A 21,380-nucleotide genomic window follows, 5' to 3' on the forward strand; every position below is an offset into this window, starting at 1 on the left:
CCATATGCCAGTGCACTCTCATCCTTTCTGATATAGCCAATGGAAAGGCACACGAAGCGCATCCAGTAATATATGCCAACGCCTGGACAAATAAAACAAAATACTATAAAATAGTAGCAGAAGAAAATGAATTATGGTAAATACCTGAATTAAAATAAAAGCAAATACTGGAAGCCCAATGGAAATGGGATACCTTGGTTAAAAAAAACCTGAAATTTAAAATAAAAAGAAGGTAATCTCACCATAAACTTACAGTAAAAAAATGGTTGGTGGAAATTATATAAAATAAACCAAAATATATGTTGGCATAAAAAAAAAGGGTAGTGTAACAATAAACAACCAAACCTGGTTTATGGACCAAAAAATGTGGTGTACTCATGAAAATATAACTTATTTCCAGTATGAACAATATCAATTGCACCCCCAAATGACTAAAATCTTTATGCCTCACCCTAAATTAACATCGCGAAGTTTAAAGAATATCAAGTAAAATAATACAGATTGGAATATAAAAATACAAACTAATTAAGGCACACTGGACCAAATAGAACGGTCAACTAAACTCATAATATCTGTAAAAGATATGCTTGCTCAAAAGTATAAAATTGTTTAAAAAGCTGTAAAAAAAATAAAATCTCAAATGTGTGCTTGGTACAATGTTGTATGTCAAGTAACAACATGAAATAAAGTTAATTGGGTAATGTTATTTTGAATTTCTGAAACTGCTGTATTATTCCGTATATGTTTCTGTTGTAAGATGTTAAGCAATATAAAAAAACCCAAGCTTTGCAAAAAACTTATAAAATTAAGTTGTTAAATTATGCAACTAATAATCATAAAATAATGCTTTAAGTTTTATAAAAACAAAAAAAACCCACAGATAATCTAATAGTTAGTGTACAAATTGCAGGTATGGCGTGGCAATACTGAATGAATGGTGTGAACATAACTTGACATGACTTAAACATGGCTGAAGGGCTGCAGAGGATCCTGGGAACAGGGTCCCTTTAAGCAGAAGCAGATTTGATAAAGGACTGGCAAAGCCTGCATGTATGATCGATATTGTCATAGTGAACCTATGGGTCGGCAAATATGGGCCCATGCAAAAGTAAATATCACATGTATAAAGTTGCAGCATGGAGCACAGGGCGACCTGGTTGTAGTGACTTTGCAGCAAGGACACCACGCAGAGAGCCAGAGTGAATGATTGATGAGTGAGTAAACGTGGAGTGGAGTGGTTTGGAGTGATTTTCATTGGGTACCTCCCCAGCCCCTTCTAAAATACTAAATAAATAAAATTAATAACCACACGCCCACTGGGCATGCTTTTAAGACATGTGACTCCTTTGAGGAAAAAGAGTATAAGAATCAAGCAAAGTAAATTACTGTTGGTTGAGATTCCTTAATTGACTCTTGAAGAAGCAACGCTGCCAGACAGAGTAGCCAAAACTCTGCTCCGTGGGCTCGAGTAGGACTGTGAACCAGAGGGGTCTCAAGGCAGCCAAGGCCTTGCCTCGAGGGAATCCGAGACAGGCCAGAGGGCTGAGAAGAACAGACCTGGAGAGAAGAAGCCGTCCATAAAATTGGTAACCACCTTCTCTGTTAGCCAAGCAGGAACTGCATCAGGCTAGCACAGGGCCTGCTTGTGTATGTTTGTAAAAGAGAGACTTGTTAAGAGGAATTTATAGCTCTTAATGTATTGCTCTTAATATCTAACATAGAAGTTATGTGCTTAATGTAACCCTTTACCGCTCGTGTAATTCCTTCTTAAGAAACTATTGTGGATTGAAAATAATTGCTGTAGACCTTTTTCACTGGTATGACAGTGATCTGTTCCACTGGATACCAGTAAAGATCCAATTCAGGGGTAGTATCGCCCCCTGTTGTCAACACCGAGCACCCCCAGCCTCTTTCCCAGCAGCTCTTGTTACAGCAGCACCCCTGGACACCAACATGACGATTCAAATGGGATGGTTTGCAGGATCAGGCCCTCATCGGCTCTCTCATATATTATTTCTCCACATTTCATACAGCAGGAGGTGGGATTCAGGAAGGGGGTCTGAGCAAGGGAGGGGAGATTCCATCATTGGAGCCCAGGTGGGGAAGGGGCTGAGATCCGGGCAGTTGAAGCTGGTCCGCGTGTCAGGAACTGCTTCCCATCAGAATTTGCTACCAATCGCAAAAACCTGCATTCACTTGGTGCCTAAATTTTTGCAGTAGCAGTCCCCTAAGTGCCTGTGTTTCTGCCTCTAGACATGTGCACTGCTGCCCCCCGCTAGGCACCCACATATCTATCTCCTGCCCGATTCCTAGAACGACCCTGACTCTAGGGAAAATAGGTGCTCCTCCGTTTATCTTGCCTTCAGGGCCCAATTCAGCAGCTCTGCTCAGAAGCTACAGCATTGCACTGGGAGCTTAGGTTTAGTTACTTGTCCACTAGGACCCCTAAATCGTTTCCAGGGACACCGCTTTCCAGGATACAGCCCCCCATTCTGTAGATAGAGCCTACGTTCTTTAGGACAAATTTTCAAAAGTGTTTCGGCATCTCAAGTTGCAATTGGGTGCCTGTAGGATTTCCAACATACCTAAGCAGGTTAGACAAACACCTGTCGGGGGGGGGGGGTCTCTACTGAATCTGCCACAGCACAGGGAGATGACCTTGATGGCTTCTTGAGGTCCCTTCCAGCCGTACATGTCTATGATTTCCATGAGGTCATGTGGTGAAGAATAAACTTGTGCTAGAGGAAAAATAAAAAGAACAAATTGTGAAATAACAATTGTAAATTACAAAATCCTGGTAAGAACAAAGGAAATGTTCTGCTAGGAACACTGCAAGTGATGGCTTAAATACCAGCACCAATTACTATTTTCTGTGAGGGTTTATTATTAGAACCTTACACTAAGCAGCACAGTGACATCCATCTGCACACTGTTAACCAAGGCATGCTAAGGAAAACAGGAGTAACCAAAACACTGCTTTTAAAAAGCATTACAAATAAATAAATAAACTGAAGTGAAATTGCATTTACAGTAGTTTACTGGAAACAGAGTAACTTTCAGGCATCCGAACAGGAGATAAGACCCCCATAAAGTGCCAACGAATTATTTTGTGTAACAAAGACGTATCTGGTCATGTGCTTTAACACCACAGCCCTGGAGTGGGGTTGCTGAGATGGGCCAGCAAGAAACCCTAACCTCTCTGCCACCCATGTGCTATTCTGGCAACCACTGCCCAGGGCTCACCCCATTGTGGTCACTTTTATCCCCTCTGCCCCTCGCTGTCCCAGGGTTTCCCCTTCTGCCCCTGTCTGGCAGCGCATCTCCCCCATCCTAACCCCGGTTCCTGCCCCCTCTCCCTGACTCTGTCTACCTGCCCCCCTCATTCCCCTGCCTCCGCCAGCTGCTCCACCCGCTCCTGGACACGCTTCGGCCCCCGCCCCATAAACAGGGGGCCGCCCTGCCGCGGGGAGGAGCTTCCGACGGCAAGTGAGGGCGGCGGCTTCAGCAGATGTTCCCGAGCGTGTTCAGACCGCTCCAGCCTGCTCCGTGGCAGCTCGGCGTGGTGGGGAAACTCCTCTCCTCCGCCCCTTCCCTCCCCGGGGCTGCGCTTCCTGGGTCAGCGGCGGCTGCTGCTCCCCCGTGGGGTCTGTCCGAGCCCCCTCTGGGCCCAGCCGGGGGCACTTTCTGCGGCGGCCGACACCAGCCCCTGAGCCGGAGCCTGCAGGTGAGGGGGGAGACCCGGGGGAAGGGCCGGGGCCGGGGCCGGGCAGGAAAGTGACTCCGCACCAACGGCCCCTCCTCGCCCCAGCTCTGCTCCCGGGGGTCTGCGAGTCCCAGGCCGGCTGCTGCCCTCGCTCCCTGGCTCCCCGAAGCTCTCGTTAGCAGGAGCCGATCCAGCCCGGAGAGTGAATGGCCCCTGCACAGTGACCAAGTCTCCTGGGCAGAGGGCGAAGGAGATGGGGGAAAACCAGGCTGGAAGGGGCAGCAGGAGCTTATTGCGGAGGGAGGTTCCCGGCTCCCAGCCCTGCCCAGCCTCGTTCCCTGCAGCGCCCCGGGGACAGACTGACTTGCCTGGGAACAAGGTCAGGAGCAGGGAGAGGAAAACCAGTTGCTGCTCCGCCTGGTCCCTGCACTGCTGAGGGAATGTGCCGCCGTCCGGGACAGAGTCAGGCGGGGTCCCCCAAACGGGCTCCTTTGAGTCTGCTCTTTTCTAAGGCCAGGAAATTCCTACACTAGGAAATTAGGTCAGTATAACTTCCTCACTTGGGGGTGTGAAAATCCACACCCCAAGAAAAGTAACACAATTAAACCAACCTAATCCCCAGTGTAGACCAGGGGTGGCCGACCTGTGGCTCCAGAGCCACATCCGGCTCTTCAGAGGTTACTATGCAGCTCCTTGTACAGGCACCGACTCCGGGGCTGGAGTTACAGGTGTCAACTTTCCAATGTGCCAGCAGGATCTCACTGTTCAACCCCTGGCTCTGCCACAGGCCCTGCCCTCACTCCACCCCTTCCTGCACCTTCCCTTGAGCCTGCCATGCCCTCGCTCCTCCCCCACCCCACCCCCCAGAGCCTCCTGCATGCCACAAAACAGCTGATCAGGAGGGAGGGGGAGGTGCTGATCAGCGGGGCTGCCGGTGCGTGGGAGGCATTGGGAGTGGGGCAGGCAGAGCTTATGGGAGGCTGTTGACGTATTACTGTGGCTCTCTGGCAATGCACACTGGTAAATTCTGGCTCCTTCTCAGGCTCAGGTTGGTCACCCCCGTGTAGACAGTGCTAGATTGACAGGAGAATTCTCCCATGGACATAGCTACTGCCTTCTGGGAGGTGGAGCACCTACCTCGACAGGAGAAGCCTTCCTGTTGGCATAGGTAGCATCTTTACTGAAGATGCAACTGTGTTGCAGCAGCATTGTAAGTGTTGACCTGCCCTAAGGTTTGGTTTAGAGACTTTTAAAAATGTCTCAGTGGGTTTAGTCCTGGTGGGAGGGGCTGGGTCTGCGCTGCAATAAAGTGATCAAGTGTTTTTCCAGCCTGGCAGAATCGAGAGTCTGGCTTCAGGTAAAGAGCCCTGGGGGAAACTGGGGTGTAAAATAGACTAAAACATTTTCTGATGCCTGCCCAATGGCCCTTCTTGCACTGACAGGAAGCAGAATGACATCCACATCTTGCTCCAGATCCTCTCATCCTCCCAGGGGACGGGGAAGAGACATGGCTGCTTCAGTGGTGCTGGCTCAGGTAAGTGTTTTGCAGGGAGCTGCTGGGGAGGGTGGGCTTGGTCTGGATGTGGGAGAGAGACAGGAAATACAGGAGGAAAGCTGAATGGGGAATGAAAAACCTCTGTTGTGTCCTTTGTTCTCTACACAACAAAACCAATATGGAGAAGCCACAGGGGCACAGCTAGGTCCTAATTAACCATATTTAGTAACTATACACAGACATGCAAGGTCTAGCCACATATTTATGCTACTGCTTAGATTAGTTCTTGGCAGCTTCTAAACCACAGAACATAGTGAGCCACCAGACAGCTCACAAACTGCTTGAAGGGATGTAAAGGGTTTTTTGGATTGCTTGGTCCTTAAGGGCAGCTAATCATCAACAGGAGCCCTTCCCGTGTGTCCCTCTGCTTCGGCCTCAGTGGGTTTCAACTGCCTGGGTTCTCAGCTACTAGCTATAGTGCCCCCATCTGACTGTTTAAGGGAGCCAGGAACCCTACCCTATCTCCCTATGTAGTTTCAGTTATCCCTGACCAGGTCCTTACCCCCAGGACTAGCCTGATGCCTCTGTACATAGCTTCCCTAATGGATGAACCAACAATCAATGTACACTTTATTTACAAGGGGAAATATACAGGAAGCCTATAAAGGGAAGGGAAAAATGGTCTTGGAGTAGATACATCAGTAACACCATACAACTCACAAGTAACACAACCCCGAGGGTGGATTGCCCTGGATTGACGAGTCCAGTTTATTCCACACTAGTGGGCTCCAAAAGGTGGAGGACCCCATATTCCTTGATGAGATGTTGCAGGCCTGGAGCTGCTGGAGTGCGATGGGGTGATGAGGGTGCCGATTCGCCCAGGGTTCTAACCTCTCTTCGGCATCAATAGGCATTACTCAGAGTGAGAAAAGTCTCCACAGCGTAGGGAGGCCCCTCTGTGTTTCCCAGGCCACTTGCTCTCTGCCAGAGTTCGGCAAATCCCTTTGAGGGCAAAAGTGGCAACACACTAGGCAGGGGGAGACAGTTAGGTGATTGCCCGCGCTCCCCTCAGGCTGTGGGAGACAGACGGGGCATCGCCCACCCTCCCCTCAGGGTGGGGGAGACAGTAAGGTGGTTGCCCATGCTCTCCTCAGGCAGAGGGAGACAGCTGGTGGATTGCCCACATTCCCTCAGGCAGCGGGGAGACAGTCAGGGGATTGCCCGCACCCCTCTCAGGCCGGGGGAGACAGTCAGGGGATTGCCTGCGCTCCCCTCGGGTGAGGGGAGACAGTTGGGAGATCGCCCATACTCCCAGCAGGCAGGGGGAGTCATCTGGGGGATCGACCATGTTCCCGTCAGGCAGGGGTAGACAGTCAGAAGATCGCCTGTGCTCTCCTCAGGCTGGGAGAGACAGTCGGGGGATCACCCGCACTCTCCTCAGGCTGGGAGAGACAGTCGGGGGATCACCCGCACTCTCCTCAGGCTGGGAGAGACAGTCGGGGGATCACCCGCATTCCCCTCACTCAGGGGGGAGACAGTCGGGGGATCACCCGCATTCCCCTCACTCAGGGGGGAGACAGTCGGGGGATCACCCGCATTCCCCTCACTCAGGGGGGAGACAGTCGGGGGACTCCCCGTGTTTCCCTTGGGCAGGGGGAGGCAGTTGGAGGATCGCCACGGGCTCCCCTCGGGCAGGGGGAGACAGTCAGGGAATCGCTCATGCTCCCCTCGGGCAGGGGGAGACAGTCAGGGAATCGCTCATGCTCCCCTCGGGCAGGGGGAGACAGTCAGGGAATCGCTCATGCTCCCCTCGGGCAGGGGGAGACAGTCAGGGAATCGCTCATGCTCCCCTCGGGCAGGGGGAGACAGTCAGGGAATCGCTCATGCTCCCCTCGGGCAGGGGGAGACAGTCAGGGAATCGCTCATGCTCCCCTCGGGCAGGGGGAGACAGTCAGGGAATCGCTCATGCTCCCCTCGGGCAGGGGGAGACAGTCAGGGAATCGCTCATGCTCCCCTCAGGTGAAGGGAAACAGTCGGGAGATCACCCGTGCTCCCCTCAGGGGTCAGCAGGTGGGACATCCTTGTGCTTAAAAGCTGGTTTAGGCAGACATTCAGTGAAAGACATCAGCTTTCTTGGGCATAAGTTCAGCTAATTTGTTTTGTATCGGTATCAATAATAATAATAAACATGAAGGGCTTTTATGCTCTGCCAGTCCAGTTGAATCCATGTCATTCTCTATTATTTATTACTGGATCCTTTCACTTCACAACATACAGGTCCAGCATATGCACTTTATTTATGTTACCTTCACTTTAATAAGACCTCAGGGAGAGAGGATGTCCATTGTATGTTTTTAGTAGCACTGAGGTTTTCCACAACTTCACTTCTGTAAATAGCCTCTGATAATCCCGCTATGAAATAAGACAGAGCACACCCTGTATCAAGTTTCATTTGAAGTCTAACTTAATCTACATTGTAAAGAATTCCAAACAACATTTTGTTTTCTTCTAACAATTCTAGAGGTGCTAGAACTGTCCCGGGGCTTGTCATGACTGCAAAGTTAACTCTAGTTATAGCTCGAGTGCCGCCCCTAACTTGAGTCGAGTCCACACACAAAACCCTTAACTTGAGAGCAGCACAGCTGCCTGCAGAATGAAGAATCATGGCATGTGCCCCCGAAAGCCTTAGCAACACACACGAGTGAGAGCAGCACCGGTGTGGACAGTGGACACGGTAACTCAGGTGTTATTTCGCTGTGTGGCCTCTCTTACTCAAGCTAGGCTAATTTATGAGGAGTACCTCATAAACTGGAGTTAACTCTGCAGCGAAGACATATTGTCACTGGGCTCCATGTTCTCTTGCTATCGGTGGGTTAGTCCTCTACTGAGCTATTGTACAAGCCCGTTTTCCCCAAATACTAGGCACTTTTAACCTTTCCCTCTTCCACCCTGATTTAATAAACAGTCCAACTGGCTGCAGGTAACAATTTCTTTGTAGATTCACTTTCACTGGGCCTCTGCCATCAGTGTCTATTCCACTGTATTCCTGGATTTGGACCATGTCCTCGGTGCAAATTGTTGTGTCTTTTTACTGTGTAATATGCCAAAGAACTCAATGAAACTACACAGACATAGTTGGATTCCAAATAATCACATTTAGTAAATTTACACAGATACCCAAGGCCTAGCTACATACCCACTGCTGCTCTGATTGGCTCTGGAGGCTTCTAAAACCTAGAACACAGTGAGCTCCACTAAAGAGCTCATAAACCATTTAAAGAAATACAGTAACTCCTCACCTATAGTCGTCCTGGTTAACGTTGTTTCATTGTTACGTTGCTGATCAATTAGGGAACATGCTCATTTAAAGTTGTGCAATGCTCCCTTATAACATCGTTTGGCAGCCGCCTGCTTTGTCCACTGCTTGCAGGAAGAGCAGCCCATTGGAGCTAGCTGGTGGGGGCTTGGAAACAGGATGGACCGGCAGCCCCCCTGTCAGCTCCCCACTTCCCTAAGTTCCCTGTGCATCAGCCGCCCAGCACGCTATCGATTGCCGGCAGCTCAGCTGTCCCTCCCCCCACTGCCACATGCTGCTCCTGCCCTCTGCCTTGGAGCTTCTCCCGGGAGCCTCCTGCTTGCTGTGCAGGGGGGAAGAGAGGGGGGCTAATGTCAGAGTGTCCCCCTCCCTCCTGCTCCTGCACCCCACTTACCCCATCTCCATTGTGTGGGGGACGACAAGACAGGGCTCAGGACAAAGGGAGCTTCCTTGGAGCAGCTGCTGTCTCAATTTGCTTATCTACTTAAAAAGGCAGTGTACTTAAGAGTGGGGTCAGCCTACTTAAAGGGGCACTCTCTCTCACAAAGGGTGTGTGTCTCTGTCTGCCATGCTGTCTCCCCTCCCTCCATTTGTGCTGCCTTGTAGAGTGTGCAGCTACATTAACACAAATGAGTTAACCCTTGAGGGCTCAGCCAAAAGCTAGTTCATCATTTAGCAGTAAGGCATTCCCTGGGAAATATCCCACCCTCTTCCACCCGCTGACTTCACCACCTCAACCAAGCTTCACAATCATCATTGCTGTGTACAGTATTAAATTGTTTGTTTAAAACTTATACTGTGTATATATATAATATAAAGAAAAGGAGTACTTGTGGCACCTTAGAGACTAACCAATTTATTAGAGCATAAGCTTTCGTGAGCTACAGCTTATGCTCTAATAAATTGGTTAGTCTCTAAGGTGCCACAAGTACTCCTTTTCTTTTTGCGAATACAGACTAACACGGCTGTTACTCTGAAACCTATATATAATATAGTCTTTTATCTGGTGAGAAAAATTTCCCTGGAACCTAACCCCCCCTATTTACATTAATTCTTATAGGAAAATTGGATTAGCTTAACATTGTTTCGCTTAAAGTCGCATTTTTCAGGAACATAACTTAACGTTAAGCGAGAAGTTACTGTACTAACCTAACCTTATACACTACCTCTTCTTTAAGGTAGGGCCTGAATTTTAGGGATAGGGTGGAAATACTCCTGTGTGAGGAAACAACCCCCTGAATGTGTTGATACCAAAGCTCTGTTGCCATCCTACAGCACTCAGAAGCCAAGAGTAACTCTGGAGGTGGGCTTACAAACTGTAGGGAAATGGTGGCCATTTTGAATAAGGGCTGTGACATTACTCTCTATATGATTTTATGAAAATATGCTAATGAGTGTGAATATAATGTAATTGGAATATGCTTCATGCAAAAGGTCTCTTGTAAGGTATCATTACAAAGCTTATAATCTACTGAGTGTGGTCATGTATGTATCCTTCTTGTATCTTAAACTAGAAATATTAAATATAACTCTGAGGGCCTATTGTAATTATGCAAAGTTTGGTCCATTAATAGTGGTTTGGAATTTTGATGGCTCCCATTAACCAGGACAATTGACTGTAGATGACTCTGTTTACTTGTAAGCCTTCCTGTATACCTGTGTGCTGGCAAGTGGGTAGTGAAGTCTTACAGTGACATGTGATCATGTCACCTGAACTGGAATCCATCTTTAACCTGGTACTTTTCCATTTAGAAGGCGGGGTGGGAACCCAGAGAGGGACAAAGGATTCCCGCCTTGTGCAAAAGATGTATAAGGGGGTGGAACAGAACAAAGGGGGCTGCAGTCATGAGAAATCCCCTAGCTACCACCTGAGCTGGAACAAGGACTGTACCGGGGAAAGAATTGGGCCCAGACTAGGAAGGTGTCCAGTCTGTGATAGAAGCTTATTGAAACATCTCTGAAGGTGAGATTTTATCTGTATTCAGTTTTCTTACTGTATTAGGCTTAGACTTGCGTGTTTTATTTTATTTTGCTTGGTAATTCACTTTGTTCTATCTGTTATTACCTGGAACCACTTAAATCCAACTTTTTGTATTTAATCATTTTTTTCTTATTGATTAACCCAGAGTATGTATTAATACGTGGGGGGGGGCAAACAGCTGTGCATATCTCTCTCTCTCCTCTGGGGGGAGGGATAGCTCAGTGGTTTGAGCATTGGCCTGCTAACCTAGGGTTGTGAGTTCAATCCTTGAGGGGGCCACTTAGGGATCTGGGGCAAAAATTGGGGATTGGATCCTGCTTTGAGCAGAGGGTTGGACTAGATAACATCCTGAGGTCCCCTCCAACCCTGATATTCTATGGTTCTCTGATCAGTGTTATAGAGGGCAAACAATTTATGAGTTTACCCTGTATAAGCTTTACACAGGGTAAAACGGATTTATTTGGGGTTTGGACCCCATTGGGAGTTGGGTATCTGAGTGCTGGAGACATTTCTTGAACTGTTTTCAGTTAAGCCTGCAGCTTGTGGGGGACATGGTTCAGACCTGGGTCTGTGTTTGTAGCAGTCTAGCGTGTCTGGCACAACCGGGCAGGGTTCTGAAATTCCAAGCTGGCAAGGGAAACAGGCTCAGAGAGAGTCTCAGCACATCAGCTGGCAGTTCCTAAGGGGGGTTTTGTGATCCAACCCGTCACAAGGGCAGTTTGACTCTACCCCTCTGAAAGTAATGGGAGGTGGTGGCCATGTAGAACAAGGGAGAATGTGTGAGTTCTTTGCCAGGAATTATGAGATCATGGGAAAAGTCCAAAAATCCCAACTAAATATTGTGAGACTCATGATAAAATCAGCGGAGTTGGCATCACAGTTTCACCACAAAAATAGTGTGTTTTTATGACAGCTTTTAGAAATTTCCCCTGCCCCAGGGAAAATTTCCTGCTCTCTGTGGGTGAGGGATTTTGCAGCCCTGCCTGTGACTGAGCTGGTGGGATTGTGCCCAGGGGAGCAGGTTCTGAGAGGGGGACTCTGGCTGTTTCAGGAGCTGGTGACCTTCAAGGAGGTGGCTGTGTATTTTACTGAAGAGCAGTGGGCTCTGCTGGACCCCCATCAGAGAGCCCTCTACAGGGACGTCATGCAGCAGAACTATGAGAATGTGACCTCTCTGGGTAAGGATTCCTGTTCCCTCGGGTATTAGAAGGGGTGAGGGTCTCTGAAGCATTTGGGTCAGCTTCTGCTCAGGGTTCTTCCGTGGTCTCTTAGTTTTCAGGAGGATCAGCCCCAGAAACCATGTGAGAGAGACTGCTCCCTCCTGATACCCCTCCCAGGGGAGAGGAGATTCAGAGACATAGTGGAGATGCTCATCCACAAAACTTCCAAGGGAGAGGATGGGCTATAGGTAGCACCCTGTGTTTCTCACTTTCACACACAGAAAGATGTCTCCTCTCCATCCTTTCTCAGGACTATCTCCATGGCTGGAAAGGGCTGTGATCTCAGCAGGGTTAGGAAGGAGTAAGAGGTTGCTCAATTGTATTGTGCCAAAGTCATAAAATCCCCCAGTGTGTGGAGATCGCTGACCTCCTGCAGGGGGAGCTGTATGCCTCCCAAGAACTATCTAACCGGCATGCCCAAAGGGACTTCAGGAACATCTGTTTGGTTTATGCAGCTCTGGTTGAAGAAGGCAGCAGTGTTGATATAGTATACTTGGATTTCTTCAGGGCATTTGACTTGGTACCACGACATTTTGATTTAAAAAGCTTGTGTTATATGGAATGAACAAGACCACACAGTAGATGGATTCATAACTGGCTCACTTACGGATCTCAAAATTTTTTTGTTAATGGGGGAAGTCAATGAGCAGGGGTGTTTCTAGTGGGTGCCCTAGGGAGCAGTTCTTGGTCCAACACTACTTAATATTTTTATTAAGAGTCTTCATGATGATGTAAAATCTTTGCTGATAAGGTTTGTGGATGACACAAAGATTAGTGGGGTATCAATAATGAGGACAGGTTATTGTTACCGAGTGATCTGAATTTCCTGCTTAAATGGTCATAATCTCCGAAAATGTGTTCTAGTACTTGTACAGCCAAATGCAAGGTAATACATCTGAGACTACAAGAATTCAGATTGTACCTACAGCATGAAGGATTCTGGGGTTGGCTGCACTGCGGAGGTCAGAGCAGCCTAGCCGCTGCGCTGGCATAACCCCATAGAAGTAGCCAAATCTGACCTTCTGAAATAAAAAAATCATACTTGATAACCTGGGTTTCATTATCCTTTCTTTTAATTTAAACTGAATCAACCTGTGACTAGAGCCAAGGTTATTTCCTACGACCACCTCTTCTATGATGTCCTCACTACTTACTAAAACCAAGTCTAAAATTGCATCAAGTCTGTTGGTTTGGTGACAGTTTGAGGAAGAAACTATCGACATTGTAGATAATCATGCAGCGCTGTGCAAAACAGGACTCAGGTGATCCTTGGGTGTGTAAAAAGGGGAGTATCAGGCAGAAGCGAGGAAGAGCTCTTGCCTGTATACGCAGCATTGGTGAGAGCACTGCTGGAATACCGCCTCCAGTTCTGGTGTCCACACTTCAAGAAGGATGTGGGAACATTGGAGAGAGTTCAAAGGAGGGACACAAGGAAGGCCCCAGGGCTGGAAGACAGGCCTTTCCATGGGAGGAGCTCAACTTATCCAGCTTATTGAAGAGAAGGTTGAGAGGGGACTTGATCGGTGTGTTTAGGTACTTACACATGGAAAATAGATTTGATAATGGAGGGGAAGGGGGGGTTTAAGCTTTGCTCAGGAACGAATAACTTGACGCAGTGGCTGGAAGCTGAAGTTACACACATTCTTCCTTGAAATAAGATGCAATTTCCCAGCAGTGAGGATAATTAAACATTGGAACCATCTTACTAAGGGGGGTAGGGGACTCATCATCGCTTTGAGTCTTTAGCGTGAAATTAGTTCTCTCTTTTTAAAAAATATGCTTTAATCCAGTTTCTGGGGGATGTTTTATGGCCTGGGCAGGGGCAGGGTAGATGGGTGTAGTGGAACTCAGTGTCCCTCTCCTCCACTCCCCGCAAGCTCCATGCCTCCCTCACCTGAGCCCCCAACCTCTCTTCCCTCCCTAATCATCCACCCCATTTATACCCCTCTTCCCTTATTCCCCCACTCCTCTGCCCCCTAATACCTCTCCCCTCCCATGTCTGTTTCCCCCTCCCCAAAAATATTTTGATTACATTCCTCCCAAAATGAAATTGTGACCCATGATTCACAAATTGTAGCAACCTCTGGTCACTCAATCCATATCTCCTTGTGTCTTAGATGGGGGCTTGTGATTAACTTAGCCTTAGTTATGCTAATTGAAGGGTGAGTTCACAGCCATCAGTCTCAGGGAATCTCAGTTCAACAGTACAAGGCAGCAGAAGGACATTTTTGAAGGACTTGTAACTCGAGAACCCCTCAAAAGAACCCAAATTTTGGTCACTGGTGCTACCCAACATTCCAAGGAGGCACACAAAATGCAAAGTGATCTGAGTGACCATTCTGCTTTTAGAGCACTTGCAAGAGTTGAGCTTTAAAGCCTATAAAATGGCAGAAATGGAAACCCGTTAATTCTTTTTCTGTATTGGTGCATGCATACTGTAAAAAATGTACATTTTCTTAAATCTCATTCTCAGTCTGCATCCCCCAAAGATTGAGGGTGTGCCATGCACTATTTTGGGTAAAACTCAGCAGATTGAGATCATTCTGCCCTGCATCACTTCAATAGTTTGATCTCTAGCCCTATGCAAAAAAAAAAAAAAAAATGTAGAAACTCTTTTTTAAAATGGCTATTTTTCTCAGGCCTTATATTTCTGGCACCTCTAGCTCAAATGACCCCAAAGTTTGGGTCACTAACTGCACCCTCCTGACGCACACCAAATTTCAAAAGAGTCTGACAAAGGATGTTGATTTTTAGAGGACTTAGAAAAATCAACCTTTTAACAGAAGTCATGATGCAACCTTAACTATAGTGGCCCTGCCATGCCAGTACAATTTCCTGGATTTTCAGAAGTTTGAGATTGAAATACTTTAACTCCGTATTTCTTGGGTTTTTGGAGGTTTGGGTGTCACTGCATTCATTAAGTGTTTTTTTCTGTTTTGTCATTGAATAATGATTATAATAATTTTTTGGTCATTTACAGCGGTCAGAAAAGAATATTTTTCCCCGATGTACAAATGGCTAGTTGTGTTCTAGGATGGGGTCTTTGTTTGTATGTTTCCTTCCTCTGAAGCATAAGAGATCAGCCACAGTTGAAGACAGGACACCAGATGGGGTGGACCAGTACATCGAGGTGGTACAGAGAACCCTCTTTCTAGATTCCTGGCTGGTGTGTCTTACTCACATGCTCAGGGTCAAACTGATCACCTGATTTGAGGTTAGGAATGAATTTTTCTGCAGCTCCGATTGGCTGGAACCTAGTCAGGGGAGGGGTTAGATTTCCTGAGTCTGCAGCATTGGGCCTGGATCACCTGCTGGAATCATCTGAACATCTCTTACCAAATCAGTTCCCTGCCATTGCAGGGGCCTCAGACATTAGTAGCATGTTGGTCTGTCCTGTTCTCTCCCCGTGCCACACAGTTTACTCTCCTGGGGACGGAAATCTTTTCAACAAAAGTCTCTGGGCTTTAATATAGGGCCTCTGATACACAGGAGGTCAGACTAGAAGATCTATTGGTCCCTTTTGCCCTTAAACTCTGTGAAGAATACAAGGGCACCCACTCATCCAGCACGCCTGGAAACAGCTGTGTCTCAGAATAATTGTAAAATCCTGGTCTCACCTGCTTTCTTTCTCTGGAGCAGGATTTCCAATTGCCAAACCCAACATAATAGCCCAGCTGGAACGAGGGGAAGAGCCGTGGGTGACAGATCTCCCGAGCCTTGAGGAAAGGGACATCCTGAGAAACATCCGCACAGGTGAGGAAATGATTAAATGGACACAGAAACCACCCGTCATTGGCATAATCAGCTGGGATTCTCACAAAGGGCCTGTGGGCTCCCCCACGTCTGCTTCATCTCACCCAGGTTAGGATTGTGACTAGCTGGTGTCATATCCTCATGTCAGACGCAACTCGGGGCTCCCCACCCATCCTGACTGACACCTAGAAGTAGCTCCTGCACCACTGTGTGTTCACTTGGGACGTGGAGGCAAAATTGGTCCCCTCCTCTCTCCTTTCTGGGGAAGGGTTTGGAGGGGGGAGGGATTTGGCTCCTGATTTTTTGCATCTCCCCAGCAGATCTTTTGGTTTATTTCCTGCCATCCCATTCACTTTTTTGAGGTTCCCTTTCCCCTCGGGCACAGGAAATGACTCCTGTCTCAAGTATCTCTCTGTCCCAGCAGGTGATGGGACGGTGGGTGAGAGCGAGGAGGAGAATCCTCGGCAGGAAGTTCCTGAGAAAGTGGAACCACATGGAAATCTATCCGGAAAAACTGAAGCGGACGTTTCCCAGAGTCCTGAGCAGAGAGAAGCCTGTGAGAGACAGCAAGGAATCAACCCAGGGATGAAACTGGGTAAATCCACTTACCAAGTGGGAGGTCTGAAGGACCTTAAGGAAACCATGATCCTGCAAAGAGTCTTCAGTAAAGAGGAACCATATGACTGTGCTGAGTGTGGGAGAAGTTTCAAGCGGAAATCCAATCTTGTTAGGCATCAAAGAGTCCACAGCGGCGAAAAACCCTATAACTGCCCCAGCTGTGAGAAGCGCTTCAATCAGATATCAAACCTTATTGTACATCAGAGAATCCATACAGGAGAGAGACCCTATAAATGCCTCAACTGTGAGAAAAATTTCAAGCACAGTTCAGACCTTGTTTTACACCAGAGAATTCACACGGGAGAGAGACCATATAAATGCCCTGACTGTGGGAAGAGCTTCAAGCAGAGTTCAGTCCTTATTTCACATCACACAATCCATACGGGAGAGAAACCCCACAACTGTCTTGAGTGTGGGAAATATTTTGCTTATTTCTCATCCCTGATTTCACACCAGAGAATCCACACAGGAGAGAGACCGTATACATGCCTCGACTGCGGGAAAACCTTCCGTCAGAAAGCGTACCTTATTGTCCACCAGAGAATCCACACGGGAGAGGCACCCTATAGCTGTCCTGAGTGCGGGAAAAGCTTCAAGCAGAGATCAGACCTTAGTGTACATCAGAGAACCCATGTGGCAGACAGACCCTATAAATGCCCCGACTGTGGGAAAGGCTTCAGCCAGAGTTCAAACCTCCTTAAACACCAGAGAGTCCACACAGGGGAGAGACCCTATAACTGCCTGGAGTGTGGGAAACATTTTTCTAATTTCTCGTACCTGATTTCACATAGAAGAATCCACACAGGAGAGAGACCCTATAAGTGCCCCGACTGCGGGAAAAGCTTCAGGCAGAGCTCGGACCTTAGTAAACATCGGAGACTCCACACAGGAGAGACACCCTATAAATGTTTTTTCTGTGGGAAAAGCTTTGCTCTGAGCTCAAACCTGATTTCGCACCAGAGAATCCACACGGGAGAGGCATCCTATAAATGTGCCAACTGCGGGAAAAGCTTCAAACAGAGCTCGGACCTTATTTCACACAGACGAATTCACACAGCAGACAGACCTTATAAATGCTCTGTCTGTGGAAAGAGCTTCAGCCAGAGATCAAACCTCACCGTACATCAGAAAATCCATACGGCAGCAAGACCCTATAACTGCCCTGACTGCGGGAAAAGCTGCAAGCGCAGCTCAGAACTAATTTTGCATCAGAGAATCCACACGGGAGAGAAACCCTTTAACTGCTCCAAATGTGGGAAAAGTTTCTGTCAGAGATCGCACCTTATTAGGCATCAGAGAATTCACACAGGAGAGAAACCTTATAAATGCTCTGTCTGTGGAAAGAGCTTCAGCCAGAGATCAAACCTCACTGTACATCAGAAAATTCACATGGCAGCGAGACCCCATAACTGCCCTGAGTGTGGGAAAAGCTGCAAGCGCAGCTCAGACCTTATTTCACATCAGAAAATCCATGTGGGAGAGAAACCCCATAACTGCCCTGAGTGTGGAAAAAGCTTCAAGCGGAGCTCACAACTAATTTCGCATCAGAGAATCCACACGGGAGAGAAACCCTTTAACTGCTCCGAATGTGGGAAAAGTTTCTGTCAAAGATCACACCTTATTAGGCATCAGAGAATTCACACAGGACAGAAACCCTTTAACTGCTCTGAGTGCGGAAAGAACTTTACCCAGAGCTCAGCCCTTATTGTCCATCAGAGAATGCACACTGGAAATAAACCATATACATGTTCTGTCTGTGGGAAAAGCTACAAGGCGAAGGTCTCGCTAATATCCCACCAGAAACTGCACATAGGGTAAAAGGTGTTGGGAGCTCTCTCTGTTGGGCAATCGGTCTTTGTCCTCTTGAAGCAAAGTGTAAATGTGCTTCATTTGAGGAGAGTCTGGGCAGGGGCAGCAGGTGGGTGCAAGGTTGGGGTTTTAATGGGGAATGGTTGATGGGGCCCAGACAAGGCAGGAATGCTGGATAGTGGGAGCTGTGTTGTTTCTGGGTCTGGGTGAAGCAGACAATGAGAATAGTAACAAGATGTTTCTGTGGGTTCCACACACGCTTTCCAATGTAGGGGTGAGGTAAAAATGCCCTGTGGCCGTTTGTGTCTCAGCTCCTCAGGCCCCTCAGGACAGGGGGAGAGGGACGTTCCACAGGGAAGTAGCGAGAAGCCTCGTGGGGCTGTGGTTATAAGGCAGATGGTGCTGCTAAGCTGAAGCAACAGGATTTCAGAGCAATGCTCAGTGTATTGAACATCTCTGCAGCCGTGGGATGGGAGGGAGGACTGAGACGGGAATTCATGGTGGAGATTGCCCAGACAGATATTGTCATTTGGGGTTGCACTGTTCCTGGGAGGACAGTATTGTGTAATAGTGACAGCAGGGGGAATTGGGACTCAGGACTCCTGAGTCCTATTCTGAGCTCTTGTGTGGGAGTAAGGGCTAGTGAGTTAAAGCAGTGGAGACTGGGACCCTGGGACCTTTAGGTTCAGTTCCCAGTTCTGAGAGGGGAACGTGTCAAATCGCGCCATCGAACGACTGCTCCGGAAGGTGGTAGGTGCCAATGTATACTATTGGGACACACTGATTCCACTCATTTTAATGGCACTCAGGACAACTCCAGCTGCCTCCACAGATCACACACCCTTTGAGGTGATGACTGGGCGTACTAAGCCAATACCAGATCATCTTCTGTGGCATACCAACAGGTAGAGGTGGGAGGTATGGGGTGGCAGTGGAGAGATGGGCAGTCAGGACCCCTGGGTTCAATAACGCTGCGTACTAGTGTCTCCTGGTGTGATCTTGTGCCAGTCACTCCCCGTCCTTTCTGTGCAGCCTCATCTTCTCCCATCTCTGTTGTGGATAATAGTTGCTCCCCTCCACAGGGAGTCGTGAGGTGTCACTAATTCTTGTTTCAGAGTAGCAGCCATGTTAGTCTGTATTCGCAAAAAGAAAAGGAGTACTTGTGGCACCTTAGAGACTAACAAATTTATTTGAGCATAAGCTTTCGTGAGCTACACATCTGATGAAGTGAGCTGTCGCTCAGAAAGCTTATGCTCAAATAAATTTGTTAGTCTCTAAGGTGCCACAAGTACTCCTTTTTACTAATTCTTGTGTGACTCAGGAGGACAGAGGTGCTGACACTCACCTGCCCCTTCCTGGCTCTCTGTGTTGGGGGAGTGAGTTACTGAGCCAACGGGAAGGGTTTCAGCAGGATTTCCTCATCCCTGTTTTCAGGGAGGGGCTCAGCTGACATCACACATGGGATTTTTCCTGAAATAACTGCTCCATGAGGAATTTTTCTCCTTGTTTGGGGATGGTGGGCGACTGGAGGGTCTCTTGTTTCTGGAAAATCAGATTTCAGATTCATCTTTATTTCTCATTGAAGTTTTTAATTTGGTTGGTTTCTGTTTTTCCCAGATAAATTCCTAATAAAATGTTTATTGCAAATCCATTGTCTCCCAGGGAATCTCAGACATTTCCTCTGTTCTCAAGCTGTACGGGTGCGGGGCAAAGTGCCCCACATTGGGCAAATTCCCCCTCAGGAATTCAATGTTGATAAATGCAAAGTAATGCACATTGGAAAACATAATCCCAACTATACATATTAAATGGTGGGGTCTAAACGAGCTGTTACCACTCAAGAAGGAGATCTTGGAGTCATGGTGGATAGGTCTCTGAAAACATCCACTCAGTGTGCAGCAGCAGCAGTCAAACAAGCTACCAGAATGTTGAGAAGACTGGGACTGTTCAGGTTGGAAAGGAGAGACAATTAAGTGGGGGTTATGATAGAGGTCTATAAAATCATGAATGGTGTGGAGAAAGTGAATCAGGAAGTGTTATTTACCCCTTCATATAACACAAGAGCCAGGTGTCACCCAATGAAGTTAATAGGCAGCAGGTAAAAACTAACAAAAGGAAGTGTTTCTTCACACAACACACAGTAAGCCTGTGGAACTCATTGCCAGGGGATGTTGTGAAGGACAAAAGTATAACTTCAAAAAAGAATTAGATAAGCTTATGGAGGCTAGGTCCATCAATGGCTATTAGTCAAGACGTTCAGGGATGGAACCCCATGCTCTGGGTGTCCCTAAGCATCTCACTGCCAGAAGCTGTGGGGTTGGACAACGGGCTGGATCACTCGAAAATTGCCCTGTTCTGTTTATTCCCCCTGAAGCACCTGGCATTGGCCACTGGGGGAAGTCAGGTCCATGGGCTAGATGGACCGTTGGTGTAACCCTGTATGGCAATTCTTATGTTCTTATTCACTCCCCCTATCCAGCCCCTTTCACTGATGTGTCTGCCCATCCTGCTTTAAAGGGGATATCTGATGCCTCCATGTCTTTACTCTTGCAGCTCTAAGTGCCTCTGGGCTCAGTCTCTGGGTCTTCCCTTCCCGTAGCCTGAGAATTTAATTGGTCGCTCAGAACTGGAGCGGCTGATCCCTGGGAGGCATGATTCATGGACACTTCCCATGGGGAGCAGCCCATCTCCTTCTACCCGGCAGCATCTCCAATGTCTGTCCTCTCTCTCTGCTCCATATCCAGCTCATTGAGGAATCCAGTGCCTCACAGGCAGAATCGAGACATTTCCTCTTGCACTCAGAGCCGTTGAAGAGCCCTCATCCTGCCCAGACCCCATCCCAGCCATTCACTTCCCACTGGGTTCCTGGATCCCGCTCCCAGTTTCCTGGTGGTTTCTGTGGTACTGTCTCCCTACTGTGGTAACTGCATCTCTGTCTAGGGGGATAAAACCCCTCTCCCCAAAACTCTACTGTCCCGTTCTCGGTCCCAGGCCCTTGCTCCATTGCTCTGTGCTGTACCTGGGCCGTTAAACCCCAACATTAGGGCTCACAACCCCTGCCCTGGACCTGGAGGGGAGTAACCAATTGCAGCCACCAGACAAAACACCCCCATGTGTTTGTTGCTGTCTGAAATTGTCAGCCCAGACATCTCAGTGTGGGTGTTTGAAGCAGCCCTGGGCAGTCATCTGAGTTGCAGGGAAACAAAGTATCTTTATGGGGTATCTTTAGTTTATGCTCAGTAATCCTTGCCCCTCAGAATCCAAGCAGCATAAAGATACAATTCCTCCTTGTTAAGGCTTTTTATTCCCTCCCCCCTTCTGCTTTGAGTTGTAAGTTCAACTGTTGGGAGGAATGCACTTGCATCATGTATCAGAGAGGTAGCCGTGTTAGTCTGGATCTGTAAAAGCAGCAGAGTCCTGTGGCACCTTATAGACTAACAGACATATTGGAGCATAAGCTTTCATGAGTGAATACCCACTTCATC

General features: G+C 47.9%; 1 protein-coding gene across 1 annotated transcript in view; it reads left to right on the forward strand.

Moving 5' to 3' along the window:
- Window positions 1-4,990: 4,990 nt before the first annotated feature.
- Window positions 4,991-21,380, forward strand: part of LOC140898293 (uncharacterized) — a 35,003-nt gene continuing 18,613 nt past the window's right edge. Inside the window, exons 1-4 of the mRNA XM_073311933.1 lie at window positions 4,991-5,237; window positions 11,547-11,673; window positions 15,355-15,468; window positions 15,890-17,807. Of these exons, the coding sequence (XP_073168034.1) occupies window positions 5,124-5,237; window positions 11,547-11,673; window positions 15,355-15,468; window positions 15,890-17,807 (2,273 nt within the window). The 5' untranslated portion in view covers window positions 4,991-5,123. The remainder of the gene's footprint in view (window positions 5,238-11,546; window positions 11,674-15,354; window positions 15,469-15,889; window positions 17,808-21,380) is intronic.

Source organism: Lepidochelys kempii, chromosome 14 (genome assembly GCF_965140265.1).
Source record: "Lepidochelys kempii isolate rLepKem1 chromosome 14, rLepKem1.hap2, whole genome shotgun sequence".
NCBI classification, from domain to species: domain Eukaryota; kingdom Metazoa; phylum Chordata; order Testudines; family Cheloniidae; genus Lepidochelys; species Lepidochelys kempii.